Source organism: Notolepis coatsorum (genome assembly GCF_963971535.1).
Source record: "Notolepis coatsorum genome assembly, chromosome: 1".
Classification (NCBI taxonomy): domain Eukaryota; kingdom Metazoa; phylum Chordata; class Actinopteri; order Aulopiformes; family Paralepididae; genus Notolepis; species Notolepis coatsorum.
Window position 1 is genome coordinate 279,683,098 of NC_140165.1, and position 16,074 is coordinate 279,699,171.

Consider the following 16,074-nt stretch of genomic DNA (forward strand, 5'->3'; position numbering starts at 1 on the left):
AGTAGGTTAAGTGTCTTGCCCAAGGACACAACGGCAATGGGATGGACATGGGCTTGAGCAGGATTCGAACCACCAACCCTTCGATCATTGGACGCTCTGCTCTACCCCTGAGCCACGCCGCCCCACAATCACTGTAAATGAGGGAAACCTCAGTGCTTTCACGAGTATAAATAAAGGTTTGAAATGAAATGAAATATATTCACCATGGTATAAACCGGGAATGTATGGATGACATTTTTTCTTTTTTTCACAAAATGAACGATAGATACTCGATGTCAAATGGGCAATAGTATTATATTCATAGCTATGATATATAATATAGTTTGAGCCTTGCAAACACCGCCATGTATTCCTATTCTTTAAAGCGGTGGCCTTCTTACCACACGGTAAACAGCGACCTCTGGCGCCGATTGAGTTAAGCTTTGGATTGTGGGCAATCCCCTTGGGTGAAGTCTGTAAAGTTACTTGCTGCATAGAGGGCTCAAAATGTCAGCATCACAACCCCCATGGACTCGCTGATTTTACCATTAGACAGCTCTGTGACCTCGTAAACTTAACAAGAACACACTTTGAAGCTTGTAAGCTTGCAAGTCCAGACAATGGGATTCAGCCTTTATCAACTCCATAAAGACAATGTACACAAGGTCTGGATGACTTCAGTTATTTCACACGAGAACCGAGACAAATACAATGGCTTTGTTTATTTTGTTATGTACATAAGTCAGGTTTGGCTTCACTCCAGACTTTTTCAGGCGTGTCCAACCAGTGGCTCTCTGCCTGCTTTTGAGCAGCTCACCAGACTTGCTCTTAACATTTCCACCATGAGCCACAAGGTAGAACCCGCCTCCTCTCCGTGTAGCACATCATGGCTGAATGACTGTAGGGAAAACAATGCACTGTGCTATTTTACATAACGCAAGCAGGGCTGTGAGTCTCTCAGAGTTCTTCAAGAGGCAGGGACAGACTAGCACTACACAGAGGAGGTCCGGTCAGGCAGTGGAGCTCTCAGCGGCAGTCTGGTCGTAGGCCTGCAAGGCCAGCTCAATGTAGCCAGACCTCTGGGACTCCTTCTGGGCATATATCTGGAAGGACAAAAGGTCAGGGGTCAGGACAGAGGGGAAAGGGGAAAGAAGAGTTGTCTGGAGAATATCAGGAGGAGTTTAATACCACCATTACTTCATTTAGTAAAAGTTGGCAATGAGATGAAGCGTGCCTGGTTAAGAATGGCTGTTTAGTATCAATACCACTGGAGCTTGTTGCTCAGAACACAGTGCAGTATGTGTGACTACTACAACATACTTGGAGGACCTGCACACCCAGGTGGAAGTGGCCGTTCATAACAGAAGAATAAGAAATTAACTCACTAACTGATCACCAATAAAGGTCAGCTGGTGTTTCAGATGGAAGAAGCATTTGACGGAGTGGATAGAGTGATGCAAGGCAGTGATTTCAGGTTTACTTAACACATACCGACTGCTGACACAGTGGTTGCGCCGCCCTAGAAGGACCAAGACTGTGCACGTCCCGGACGGAGACCATGTGGGCAAGTTTTCTGGGTAAACTAATCTATGGTTGTTTTTCTTTGTTCGTTGAAAACCAGCACCAGTGTTGAGAGTCCTCACCTTGAGCAGGAGGGTGCTGGAGGCCTGCTGGCTGCTAGCCTCCTGGGCTGACTGGCTGTGGGGGTGGACCATGTTGAACAGAGACACCAGGCTCACTGCGTCCTGGAGCCTGGGAACACACACACAGCACCAGAAGACATTCTAGTCTGAAGTTCCACCACAGACATTCAGTGTTTCTGATACACAGATGTATTTACACTGGCCCTCCACAATATCAGACAGCCCACGACAAGCAGGCCCACCACAAACTTTAACAACACATCAACACTATACTGCTGTTCAATAGTGTCTCCTGATGATGACCCAGCCTGCCATCATCACCGCCACAAATAACCCTGGGAAATACAGACTGCCATTTATAGTATCAAGTTAAAACCAGTGTTCCTGCAGAGAAACTCACAGGTCTCTCTGCAGCATGTCTATGATGAGTCCGTCCATCCTGCGCATGTTGACCAGGTACCAGGCCATGCCTCCAAAGTGTCTGGTGGAGCGCAGCAGGTGGTACGTGCCATGTTTCGCCACGTCTTCATAGGCGGATGCATGCACCTAGAGACAGGGCACAGAGGAAGGACATACAATCACGTAGAGACAGGGCACAGAGGAAGGACATACAATCACCTAGACAGGGCACAGAGGAAGGACATACATTCACCTAGAGACAGGGCACAGAGGAAGGACATACATTCACCTAGAGACAGGGCACAGAGGAAGGACATACAATCACCTAGAGACAGGGCACAGAGGAAGGACATACATTCACCTAGAGACAGGGCACAGAGGAAGGACATACATTCACCTAGAGACAAACCACAGAGGAAGGACATACATTCACCTAGAGACAAACCACAGAGGAAGGACATACATTCACCTAGACCAGTGGTTCTCAAACTTTTTTATACCACAACCCCATTTTATTTAGGATTTTTTTGGGCGACCCCACACTTAATATATCACGTAATTTCAACATGGAAATAAGTAATATCACAATAAAAGCACTTGTTGAACTTGATCATGAATATTTATTAGAAAGTGAAATTACAGCACTATGTTATCAATGAAATGAATGAATATTATCAACAAAAGCAACGGAATTGTTTCTGTATACACATTTATAAAACGAGGCATAGCCAAAATATGTTGCCAGAACATAAAAAAAGAAAAGATGCGTTCACATGCGCTTTTCAAGAATAAAAATAATAAAACTACAGGAAGGGTGTGCTGTGCTTGTACATTTGAACTTGACTTTCAGTAGTAGAGTGGGTGCCTCCTGCTCAGACAGTGTCTGTGTCTGACAACCTGTTGTTTCATGCGTAATGAACGGATCTTGGATCCAATAAAATAGTAACATTTTAAATAGTTCTGAAATTGTTCAATGAGCCCTTCTATGTAGCTACAGATGATGGGCTTCAAATAATTCTTTGCAACATTCTGTTCCTCCAAAAACCATCAAGCAGAGTAAATACCCCCAAATCTCTGCTGATTATCCTGGAGTGCCACAAATCAGAGTTTCATAATCCAGCTCTCTATTTGAACTGCGAGTCCAAACAGGTCTGTGTCCCGACCTTGTAGTACCAGATTCAACGCATTGAGTCAGTCAAAGATGTCGGCTAGATCAGGGGTTCCCAAACTTTTCAGGCCGGGGCCCAGAAAATAAGGCGTCAGAGAGCCGCGGCCCAATGCACATCGTCTGGCTTTTTTTTTTTTTTTTTTTTTGTCAGGCGATTGATTTTTTTAAGCCAAATATCACTTCAATCCTATTAAGTTAGTTCAAGTTAGTTATTCATTTATATGTGCTATTTATGAGAGGGCTAACTTGTTGCAAAATAATAATGATAATAATAATAGCCTCATTAAAATACTATTGTTGCTTCGGTTGTTTTCAGCGTTTTATGTGCATAATCTGTTATTTAGTTTGAAATGTTCGTTGAAATACGTCGATTTTTCGTTTTTGTTTATTTATTAAGTTAATATAAAACCATATAGTCACATTTTAGAATACAATAGAATAGAATTTTAGAATACAACTAGAAACACTGTCCTGGCCTGCTTCTAAGTTCAGTGGCCTGACAAAAAAAATTTAAATAAAAAAATAAAAAATAAAAAAATAAAAAATAATTTTTTTTTTTTTTTTTTTAAATCATCTCGCGGCCCACCCGTGGCTGCTCGCGGCCCACCTTTGGGTCGCGACCCCGACTTTGGGAACCACTGGGCTAGATAATAATAATAATAATAATAATAATAATAATAATAATAATAATAATAATAATAATAATAATAATAATAATAAACAAAGCATGTAGTCCTTTTTCGTTGACTGTTGCAGTTTTCAGGACAGTTTTCTCTGCTCCAAAATAGTTTTTTCTTTCCGAAAGAAAGCTAGTGGTTGCGTTTTAAATTCAGCATGTCTAGTTTCCAAGTGCCGCTGTAATTTACTTGTCTTTTACTCATCTCGTTTTAGTAATTCAACCTTCAAGCATTCAACCTTCCTTACCCATAACCACCCTCCTCCAACTCGCCACCATTTCCCCATGCCCCACGTTCTCTCCTCTCCTGGCCCCCCCCCACCCCCCCTTGGTTTTCCATTACTCTCCTCCCGACAGTCTCCCTTACTCACTCCCGTATTTGTTATCAGTTACTCGTGGTTTTATGTTCCTGTGTATTTCTTATTGTCCTCCGTTTCCCTGTGGTTCTATGTTTCTTTGTTTTCTTTGTTTCTTTTTTGCCTATTGTCAGCGACTTTGGGTCTTTGAAAAGCGCTATACAAAATAAATGAATTACAAATTCATTAATTATAAATGAAGTAGATTACGCCTTTCTTTTGCCAGCATTTGGAACACACTGCCAAATCCATTGAGAGTGTCCAGATTACAATACCTGCCAAAAAGAAATTCTTAAATAACCCTGACCTAGACACAAGCCACAGAGGAAGGACATACATTCACCTAGGTGTAGAACACTAGGGGTGTAAAACACTCCATAAATAAAGGACACCAGCATTAGATCCTTCGACATCAGCATGTCACTTCTCTATGTATTCTATCAAGGTATCCTCAGTGTCCTGTTTAATGCTGTTCTCTGCTGGGGGGGGGGGGGGGGGGGGGGGGGGGGGGCAGCATCACGGTTTCTGATAAAAAACATATACCGACGACGATAACGACACTTAAAACAATACAACAATATTCAAGACATTCAGTGTTTCCCATTGGCAGTGGTAGTAGTCGTAATAGTAATCCAGTATATTGTTTTATCTTCTAAAAAATAAACCAGTTCAACACAGGCAACTACTTTTGCTTAATTTCTTTGATGGCTCAAATGTATGCTAGTGTTTTTTGTTTTGTTTTTTTTACATATATAAATGTTTTTCTTTTTCTTTCATACACAGAACAAGACATCACAATACAATAACATTGACAATAATAACACTGACAATAACAACATTAGCAATAACAATAGAATAACAATACAATAGGCGGTTAGGTGGCCGAGCGGAGATTGCGTTCGTCACCAACCCCGGAGCTGTGAGCTGGATTCGCCTGTTCGAATCCAGCTCACAGCTCCGGGGTTGTCACCAGCTTGGCTGGCCGTCTGCACTAATACAATTGGCTGGGGGTGGGAGAAGGTGGCGGGGTGGGTCTGGGTCGTTGTAAACAGCGACTCCTACAGTTCGGTCGGGGCGCCTGCTAAGCGCGGATAGGACTTGAGGGGGATAGTGTGGTCCTCCCACACGCTACGCCCTCTCGATGAGAATCCGCGCTGCCAGGTGAAAAGAAGCGGTGATTGGCTGGACGTGTGTCGGAGGAAGCACGTGGTAGCCTCCACTCTCCCAGATGATCTGACTGTGGGGGGTAAGTGCGCAGCGACCAGGAAGGGACTGGGAATTGGCATACGACTAACATTGGGATGGGAGAAAATCGGAGGAAATGGAGGGGGAAAAAGACCAAAAATAAATAAAAAAATAACAACAATACAATAATAATAATGACAGTGAGACTAATAAAAACAGAATATAGACAAAAAGAAGAGCACTAACACACATGACAAGAGACAAACAAGAACATGGCTCAAGTACATGTATTATAAAACATGTATAGTAGGAGTAGCTTTTAACTCATTCAGCGCCATCGCTTAATGAGCCAGGGGGCGCTAGAACGCCATTGCTTTAATCAATGGGGAGACTGCGAGATTTGAGTGTGCTTAAAATATATCTTATATTATAGCTATGAGTCTAATACACCCGTCGATTGTCAGTGAGTTGCTTCCAGTCAACATGCACAAAACAGATTGTTTTTTCATCCGTACATTTTATATATAGAGTCCTTACCTGGTCTCTGATGTAATGCAAAATAAATAATCCAATTATCTGATCGCCATTCCAAATACTGCTCGTGGAGGTCCGTCCCACATTGCCCGGCATTGCATATGAAAAAAAAATAATAAATAATAATAATTTAGGACCTGCTCAGAGGTCATTAATCGGCATGCATGCGATGCATGTATGCGATTCGTCTCTGCGATTAACCCATCCCATCGTCCTTCCCCCCCAAGGGCAGCCGGGAGCAGACAGGCGCAACGTGAGCCGCGCCAGGGGACCAATCCAAGTGCTCCTGTCCGTCTTCGTCAAGGACGCCACAGTGTTAGTGATCTTGTTGTTGTGCATGTTTTTCCATTGGGTTTATCTTATCGGGGGGGAACCCTTGCGAGCACGGGGAGAACATGCAAACTCCACACAGAAAGGCCTGGGAGATACCCCACCTGGGTAACTGGCATCATGGAAACCTGGTCCCCAAGCGGGAATCGAACCCTGGACCTTCTTGCTGTGAGGCGACAGTGTTAACCACTGAATGGGGGGGGGGGCAGCATCGCAGATGTAACGCTGTAAACGCTAGCCCTGCCGGAGTATTTAAACACCGCCCGCATGGCTCAGATCGGCCCAGAAAATAAACTATACCATTTCTAATAGAGTGCAATACCGGCTGGAAGGCATAGGCGGCGGTATTTGCCATTTTGCGAGCTCAGACCCATTCCCAATGATAACATCAGGCTGGATGGATGAAAAATGAATGGATATAGCTAATAAAATAAATAACGATTAAAACCAGACTATACTCGTGATTGGCGCTGAATGAGTTAAGGGGTCGGCTTCTGGCCAGTGTTAGGACCCATTGGACTGAGATAAACTGTGTGTGTGGTGTGTGCGTGTATGTGTGTATGTGTGTTTTACATATGTGTGTGTGTATGACCCAGGGGCGTAACTATGGGGGGGGGGGGGGACACACATGGGACATGTCCCCGGCATGTTTTCAGAATGCAGTTATTGTCCCCTGCACGATAATAAACGGTGACGCGGCGTGATAGGACCACACGGAAAACGGCTGCTTGTCCATCTCTGAGCCATTGTCATGCAAAGTCAAGTAGCCAGGTGAGCACACGGCGCTAAGTACTACCGACCACAGCTGTCTTTGCATATCAACAACAGCCCAGTCTTCAGGTGTGCTCAAATAGGCTACATAACACCCCTCCCCTCAAAATTTGGTGTGAAACTGTGAACGATGGTCTGAGATTGCCATGAAATGCAACAGCATTTCTTGGTGTCTGTCTGTATTTAAAAGCCTCTTTTTTTCTCTCGCAACACGCACGCACGCGCACACGTGTGTACACACACACACACACACACACACACACACACACACACACACACACACACACACACACACACACACACACACACACACACACACACACACACACACACACACACACACACACACACACACACACACACACACACACACACACACACACACACACACACACACACACACACACACACACACACACACACACGTTCCGAGACTCGCGTGGCATTATGACTTGTCATAAGTGAATTGTATATAGAAACAACTCACCAAAATTGACTTGCACAACTAGTTTAAAAAAAAAATCTACGAAAAGGAGGGACCCGCCCTTGACCACACAACAATACGTAGCACCCCTCCGCAACTGACCACGCCCCCAAATGTGTCCCCTCCACCACCGACAACAAAGTTACGCCCTTGGTATGACCTATATAGCGTGTGTAGATGTGTGTTCACCCACCAGTCTCACAAAATCATGTGGGAAACACTGACATTACATCATTATCAACATCACAAGCTGCTAGCAGGAAGGAATCATGCAATGCTATTTGCCAGGTAGTTTAGGTTAGAAAAAAATTATGATAGTCTGCCTTATGGGTAAAACAATAATCTACAAAGTTTCCTGCAAAGATGGTCAGTTTTGAATGTGGTGTTAAACTCAGAAACAAAGAGATGAGTAATTTATCCACCATCTCTTTACATGAGCCACTCTTGTTTAGAAGTTGCTTTGGCTGACATCACAGAAAACTGAAAGCTGAAAACGGATCTGTAGCGCTTTGGAAAGTCAGCTGCAACCGTGGTCAAAGTTGAAATAACTTGAACTTTTAGTGCAGTGTTATATTATATTAACGTTAAATTGCAGCCCAATTCTTGGCAGCAGGCTGAAGCTAGCTTGATGAATACTGGACCACATCAAACAACTTTGGTCGCCAACATTCAGGTAAGACTCCCAAGAAGAGAACAATGGGGCCCCTCCTCCTTTACCTTAGCATTTAAACTTGTACAGTAAAACATCAACAGTTAGTCCGCAGAATACCGTTTGCATGTAAACGTACTCATTGACTGATGTTGACCAACTGGTGACTTACCCTGATGTAGTCGCTTGAGTCTGGCTCAAACTGCACCAGGCACAGGTCCAACACGTCCTCATGACGCTCTGCAGAAAACAACACCTGGCAGAGAGATGGAGGGTAGGAAGAAGTGAAGAGAGGGATAGACAACCGGGGTAAACAGCCCACCTCACCCCTGCATGGGACCTTGGTTTACGTTTAAGGTCCTAAGAGTTTACACTGAATTAGGAAAATCTGCGTTTAGCTTCTGTGCCCGCGACACGTGGAATGTTTTGCAAAGCACTTTAAAACTCAATACTTTATCTATTGGTCAGTTTAAATCAATAATGTCCAACCATTTCACCTCAGTCTGTAACTGTTTTGATTGATTTGAATTGTTTAATTGATTGACTTTTCAGTTTTTACATTGTTTTTGTATTATGTATTGTTCCTCTCAACGTCATTGTAAATAAGAGCCTGTGAATGACACAAATATTTCACTGTATATTCTGCAAGATTTGAGTTTAGCACCTCACGCAGAGAAAACAGACTCAGCGCTGCATGTCTAGATGACGCTGCTCACGCGTGGCTCTTGAAAAGCTGCCAAATTAAAATCAAGACATTCCACGTTGCACCACTGAGGATAACGGTGTGAAACAGGCCTGAGGAGGTGCCATCTTTGACTTCTGCTGCCCTGTACTGACATTTCAAATTTCCATGATTTAAGGTGTCCTGCGTGATTCCCAGGAGTGATGCTTGATAAATATGGGCCCGGGTCGTGTCCAGTCCACCAAGCCACCGCATTTGGGAGAAGCCGGGAAAACTGAGAAACCTCTCACTTTCTACCAATGCAGCTGAGCATACTTGTCCCTTACCTTGAGGTTCTCCTCCTTGAAGACAGGTGGCGCTGTGAGCTTGCGTCCCTCCTTGGGGAAGTAGACCTGGACGAGCCTGTCCCTCTCCTCCCAGGAGGCCTTCCTCAGCGTGCCCGTTGGCTCCCGCACCACGATGAAGCGCTCCTGGACCAGAACGCAGAATAGACGAGGGAATGACTGCGGTTACAGCGTGATAGCTTTAAAAGGGAACACCACCCCAATTATGAATTCCAATATGTTATTTCCATGGCCTGGGAAAGTTCAGTTGATATTTGTGAACATGAGCTACTCTCTCCCAAAGCCAGAAACCACAGTAAAAGTAAAACTCAAAATGTATGATGTCATCACTTAAGGTATAAAGTCTGGAGCTGCTTCATTACACAACATTTCAATACACTGTATTGAATGTAAAATGCGTTTTATTTTTCGATTCTGTATCGAGATCTTTACACTCCTAATAGATAGATAGAGGACTGAGGTGTTAATTTATGAGACACCACAGGCAGTGTGTGTGTGTGTGTGTGCAGGACTGCAGGGGAGGAAATTAGGCCATTTTACTCGCCAAATGCGAGTATTTTCTATGTTTGGCGAGTGATTCATGAAGACCACTCGCCACACTGGCGAGTAAAGAAAACAAAACTAAAAAGGATCGGTTCATATTGCGATACTCCGGCGAGTCGTGACTGGTATCCGCCCAGTAGTGTGAAACGCCGTGTAGCTCTGTCTATTTTGCGACCCGATATAAGTCTGTGCAGTCTTTTCCCGCAACGGGTCAAATGCATCTAACATGCTTTGCATCGTCGCCATTCCTTCATGCCCACGTCGCGTTAAATGCCTAAATTAACATTAGCTGCTTACGCTAACTAAGCTAAGCAGCTAACCCTGAGAGAGAACAGGAGACGGAGAGGGGAAGGAGGAGGGGGCAGTCTCCCTTTCTGTCTGGGGACTGGGGGAGGGGCATTCTGTGTGTGCGTGTGCGTTTGAAAATACCAGATGAAGTCAGGAGTATTATATTGATAGTATTTACTGAGGATGGACAGATAATGTTGATATTTAAACATAAAAAATACAATACATAATAAATGTATTCATGATCATCATGCAACATAAAACAATTGTAGGAACAGTTTGGGAGAGGAAGGGGGAAAATGAACAATCACCATGCCCCGCTCAATCCAATATTTAGTCCAGTCCGGACAGCATCTTTTGTCCAGCCCAACCCAGTCCAGTGCAACCCAGCACAGCCTAGCCCAACACAGCCTAACCCAGTCCAGCCCAGCAGAGTTCACTGCCCAACCCAGTCCAGTGCAACCCAGCATAGCCTAACCCAGTCCAGCCCAGCATATTTCACTGCCCAGTTCAGCCCAGAATAGTTCCCTCTTTCATGTTAATATGTTTTATGCTAATATTGTGAAGAGTAGAGACACCGTTAGTAACGTTTTATGCTAATAAATATTTTAGAAGAACAGAGAGACACGGTGTGATTATTACTATGATTGAAAATCAATTTAGACGAAGACATACAAAGAAGTAATTATCACAATTAGCGATTTATTTTTGGCTGGTAAAAAAAAATCATCTACTCGCCAGTTGGCTGGTAAGCCAAAAAGTTAGTTTCCTCCCCTGTGTGTGTGTGTGTGTGTACCCTGTGTGGGATGGTGAAGGTGATGTCAGTGAAGACGTGTTTGGCCGTGTCCATGCCCTCCAGGATCTTGTCCTCTGACAGCACATCGTCGATGGGCTTCCTCTCTGGCAGCACCGGGGGCATTTTCAGCAGCTTCTCTGCCTGCTCCCGCGCTCGCTCCATCGCCTGGATACAACACACAACGACTGCTGTGCACGGATATATACCATATACAGACATACACACAGTAACGTGTCTCAACAGGCTTCACAGGCCCACATGAAAAGCTCCCACAAAAAACAAATGTTCTCAGAAAACTGAGAGACAATTCAATGAGGCCCAAACCATAGGTGCTGAGGTGGGTGACAGTTAACTGGCAATAGCACATGGAGACATAATATATAGACTGGTAAAATGTAGGGGTGGGACGATACATCGATCCAGATCGATACATCGATGTAATTATCAACAATCGAATCGGATCGATGCGATGTAATAAGATCGATTCATATCGATACTCTTATTTTGAAAATCCTGTGGCGAGTCTCATATCCGCCCAAGAACAACAGCAGTAGCTCCGTGTGTGTAGATGTTACAGCATAGCATTCTCCCTTTCTGTGTGTGTGTGTGTGCGCGCGTCTTTGGAAAGACCAGATGAGGTCAGAGGAGTTTGATGTTTAAATGTTATTTAAACATAAACAATATAATACATAATAAATGTAGGCCTATACATGATCATGCAACATCAACAAATTGTTGTAGGAACAGTTTGGGAGAGGGAGGTTGTGAGTTTTGAGTTCCAAAAAATGTAGCTTAAAGTTTAAAGCTCAATATATAAAAACGTGGCACTTTACAGTGAACAGGAGGTCTATTTGTATTAAAAACAATAGATTGATTTTCCTTTAAATGTCTGGAAGAGCTCAAAAATACAAATGTCAAATGATATTTATTACCTTTTTTTTGTTGATCTAAATGTTACTGATTGTGTTAAATGGGCATATGATATCATCTCATATCAATTGCAGGCACCTGAATCTAATCGTATCGTATTGTATCGTGAGAGACTTTGTGATATCGGCAAATATCGTATCGTTGTCCAAAGAATCGATATCGTATCGTATCATGATGAAACTGGTGATTCCCACCCCTAGTAAAATGTGTTAGAGGTGTGTGTAAGTGAGCGTGTACCTCCTCTAGTTGCGAGTCAGTCATGAGTTTGTATGTAGGCGGCTTCAGTTCCTGTTTGATAGGCCTGAAGACTTTCTGCAGGTCGAAACCTGTTATCCTGGTCAGGACGTCCTGCACCGCCAGGTCTGTGTACTGGGGCTTGGCATGGCCGTCTGAGAGGGCTGGAGAAGACCGTTTGTTTAGTGAATGACTGTCACCATTTTGACTGAATGACTGACATAACATTTGAAATGTATATCCCGGACCGTATTTTATCTTAGGCTCGTTTTAATTCTTATTTGCGACTTTTGTTTTTGTCTACCTAAATGTTTACTGTGAGCGATTAGTGCCAAATTTCCCTCTGGATGATTAAAGTATTTCTATAAGATTTAGGAGAGAGCTGTAACCAACATACAACTAAACCCCTCAAGGAACCGTGGGGGTCCTCGCCGGACAACACTTCAGAACCTACTTAGTAGTAGATTGGGTCTGGGTTGCCTACTGTACATAACATACATGTGTTTTTAAGAGCAGTCAAAATACAGTGTTAATTGTTTGTGTGTCAATTAGTCCTGTGTATTGTCATGTCAGACTTTTGTTGTAATAATAAGGTTATGTACATTTGTTTATGTTTTGTTGTTTATTTTGTCCAGCATGTGGCCTTTGTACTGCATGATTATGTACATTGTGTATTGTTAATTGTCTTTGTATTGCATGTTCTTTGCATGTTGTGTGTTCACAATTTCACATCAACCTGCAAAGGGACTACAGATGGAAATTAGCTTATAGCTACAATCTGGCATGTTTACATATAAATGTTCATTAATGTGCATTGTCCCCATCTTTAAATAAATAAATTGAAACACAACCCTGTTTGTCGTGACACTTCAAAACAATGGTGTGTTTACACGGCTATGCAAGCTAGCTAACGTTAGCTATAGGGAGCATTGGAGTAGCTAACTTTGGATGTCATATCCCAATTTCAGATTGACAATGCGATAGTTTGGACTAATGTGATATATTCAGACAGACTTTGATATAAAGTTAACATTAGTGACTAATTATAAATGTTGCTAGTTAATTAACTAACTTAGCTAATAATATTAGTTAGCTATAATACTATTCACGCTACAAGGTCAGTGGTCGGATTTCGTTTAGGTTTACCTTCAAATAACAATTTTTTGTAGACATAAAAACTTAACTTACTGCTCTCGGGTGTTTCACTGCATAGCGTCCTTTTGCAACAACTGACGAGAATGTTTGCGTTTTTATTTTTATCAACATGTTTCACTCGAGAATAGCTACGAAATAAGCACCGTGCTGCACCGAGCGCCGCCATGACTGTTACCTTTCACCTTACCGTGAAGGATGATGGGATATGCAGTCTGTTGATTGATTGATTGATTGATTGAAAAGTTTATTAACAGATTGCAGAATGGGTACAGTACAGTACAGCTCAATACATACAATTGTTAAGGGGATGCAGACCAGAGAAAGACTTTCGTCTTGTTTACATCAGGGTCCCCCATTTTCAATTCATCATAACATACATACATGACCAGGGCCGCGAGAAGTCCGCGGGGAGTGGGGGTGCTGAGATATCGATCGTTTTTGATTAGTTTTTTTTTTTTTTATATAATTTTTTTTTATATAAAATATATATATTATATAATTATACTTGTAGTTGTATTGTCTGCGAGACATCGCCACCACGCAACACGTCAAAATGCTCGCTATCTGCAAACAGCTCCACTGTCTGTCAGTCATAACCAACACTCTCGTTCACTAGGATACTATGATGAATTGAAAATGGGGGACGGTCCCTGATGTAAACAAGACGAAAGTCTTTCTCTGGTCTGCACCCCCTTAACAATTGTATGTATTGAGCTGTAATGTACTGTACCCATTCTGCAATCTGTTAATAAACTTTTCAATCAAACTTATCAATCAAAACAGCTGCCCAACTCAAGCGCTCTGAGCGTTCTGATGCACACATCACAGCCCAGCTTACCCCATCTGGCTGTTGCGCCCTCTGTGTCACTGTCGCAACAACAATCGCTGCAGGAGCGATAATAATAATAACACACATTACCTATTCCGAAGACGGTAAAACACAGAAGGTGGTCTTGCGTTCAGGAGTGGTGGAAATAAACTCCTTCATGACAACATGAATGTCCAGTGAGTCCAGAATATCCGGATGCATATGCTGCAGCAAGTCCAGGTTATTATTATTAAAAAAATCAGATGAGACATTTCTTTTCGGAGACACAAGTAAACACACTCTCCACTTCAGACAGTCCTCCCTCTCTGCAATTCGTTCCCGCATACAACATCGCCGACAGATATATTCCTTTACTGCGAATTGTCCCAAAACAAAAACTATTCCAGGCCGCTATTTATTTTACCAACGGATTTCCAGTTCCGCGTTGACGCTTCCAGGCCGCGTCTATTCGAATCCCAACCGGTTCATGAGTCTACACGCTGTTTTAATAACACTGCATTATCGAGACAGCGCCCCTATGGATCTGGCAATGAATTCCAAGAATAGGGTAAATCTGCAGTGCCGTTCCGCTCTATGACATTGAGTAGCGTCGGTATTCCAATGGAATAAAGGCCAAAACCACCTTGCAGTTGCAGTTACCCTCCCCGCCAGCAGGGGGTGCTGGAGCACCCGTCGCACCCCCACCTCTCGCGTCCTTGTACATGACATACAGATAGACATCTGCTACATCTATACATTTATGACATATCAGATTTGCAAATACAGTACTGTTTGTGATACAAAAGTGTCCAGAAAAAGAGTGTATATACATTTGACGTAGAAACTGTACATTGTAGGAGGTTGGGTGGGTGGGGTGGGGTTGGGTGGGTTGGGTAAGGGCAGTTTGTTATGTAATGTTCCAGTTTGTCAAGTAGCCTGTGGCGCCAAATGTTTATGTTTTATTTTATTTTTGAGATTAGATTAAGTTTATTGTCATTGCACAAATACAAGTACAGAGTAGAATAAAACGAAGTTGGCATGTAACAAATGTAATGAATGAATGAATGAATGAAAACTTTATTTAACAGATTGCAGAATGGGTACAATACAGTACGGCTCAATACATACAATTGTTAAGGGGATGCAGACCTGAGAAAGACGTTTGTCTTGTTTCCATCAGGGTCCCCCATTTTCAATTCATATAGACATATATGACATACATGACATACAGATAGTCAGTACTGCTACATCTATACATTTATGACATACCAGATTTGCAAATACAGTACTGTTTGTGATACAGAAGGAGTCAAGAAAAGGGAGTATATACATTTGACGTAGAAACTGTACATTGGAGGAGGTTGGGTGGGGGGGGTTGGGTACATTGGGATATTGACAACCATACTGGGTAATTTACATTGGAGGTGGTTGGGGGGGGGGGGGGGGGGGGGGGGGGGCACACTGTATAAACAAGTAACACTGTACATTGAGGGGGGGGGGGGAGGAGACACTGTACAAACAAACACAATTGTACATTGAACTATTGACAAAACCATACTAGGTAAATGACTGTACATTGGAGGGGGTTGGGTTAGGATATTTACAGGGGCCAGTGTTGAATTGCAGTCTCCCGTAGGTGTCCCTTGAGAGAGGTTTTGAAAGTGGGTAGTGATCCACATTCCTTTACAGCTTTGGGTAGGGCGTTCCACATTGATGTGGCATAATTGCGAAACGTGTTTAGTCCCTTATTTGAGCCGAATCTGGGTTTAACATGATTTGTGGAGCTCCCTCTGGTGTTGTGATCGTGGTATTCACTGACCTTTGGGAAGTATTTTGACATGTACATGGGTACCTTGGTCGTGTAGTGTATCTTGTAGACCAGGCCCATTGCAAGTTGTTGTACTCTGTCGTCTACTCTAAGCCATCCTAGGTTGTCGAAGTGGGCAGGGGTGAGGTGGGTTCTAGGAGTAAGGTCAAGCAGTAGTCTGACCAGTTTGTTTTGAGATGTTTGTAATTTTGTTTTTAGCGCCTTTGAGGTGCTTTGGTACCATGAGGTGCAAGCATAGTCGTAGTACCCCTGAATGAGTGCTCCTGCCAGAGTCTTCAGGGTGTTCTTGTTT

General features: G+C 43.2%; 1 protein-coding gene across 1 annotated transcript; it reads right to left on the reverse strand.

Moving 5' to 3' along the window:
- Positions 1–379: 379 nt before the first annotated feature.
- On the reverse strand, positions 380–13,312 carry mrps22 (mitochondrial ribosomal protein S22; the record flags this gene model as incomplete). The annotated part of the gene is made up of 8 exons (XM_084322097.1): positions 380–1,082; positions 1,623–1,731; positions 2,023–2,168; positions 8,347–8,430; positions 9,183–9,326; positions 10,828–10,992; positions 11,995–12,155; positions 13,180–13,312. 8 exons carry the CDS (start codon positions 13,310–13,312, stop codon positions 990–992), a joined length of 1,035 nt encoding a protein of 344 aa, XP_084178223.1. The 3' UTR covers positions 380–989.
- Positions 13,313–16,074: the final 2,762 nt, after the last annotated feature.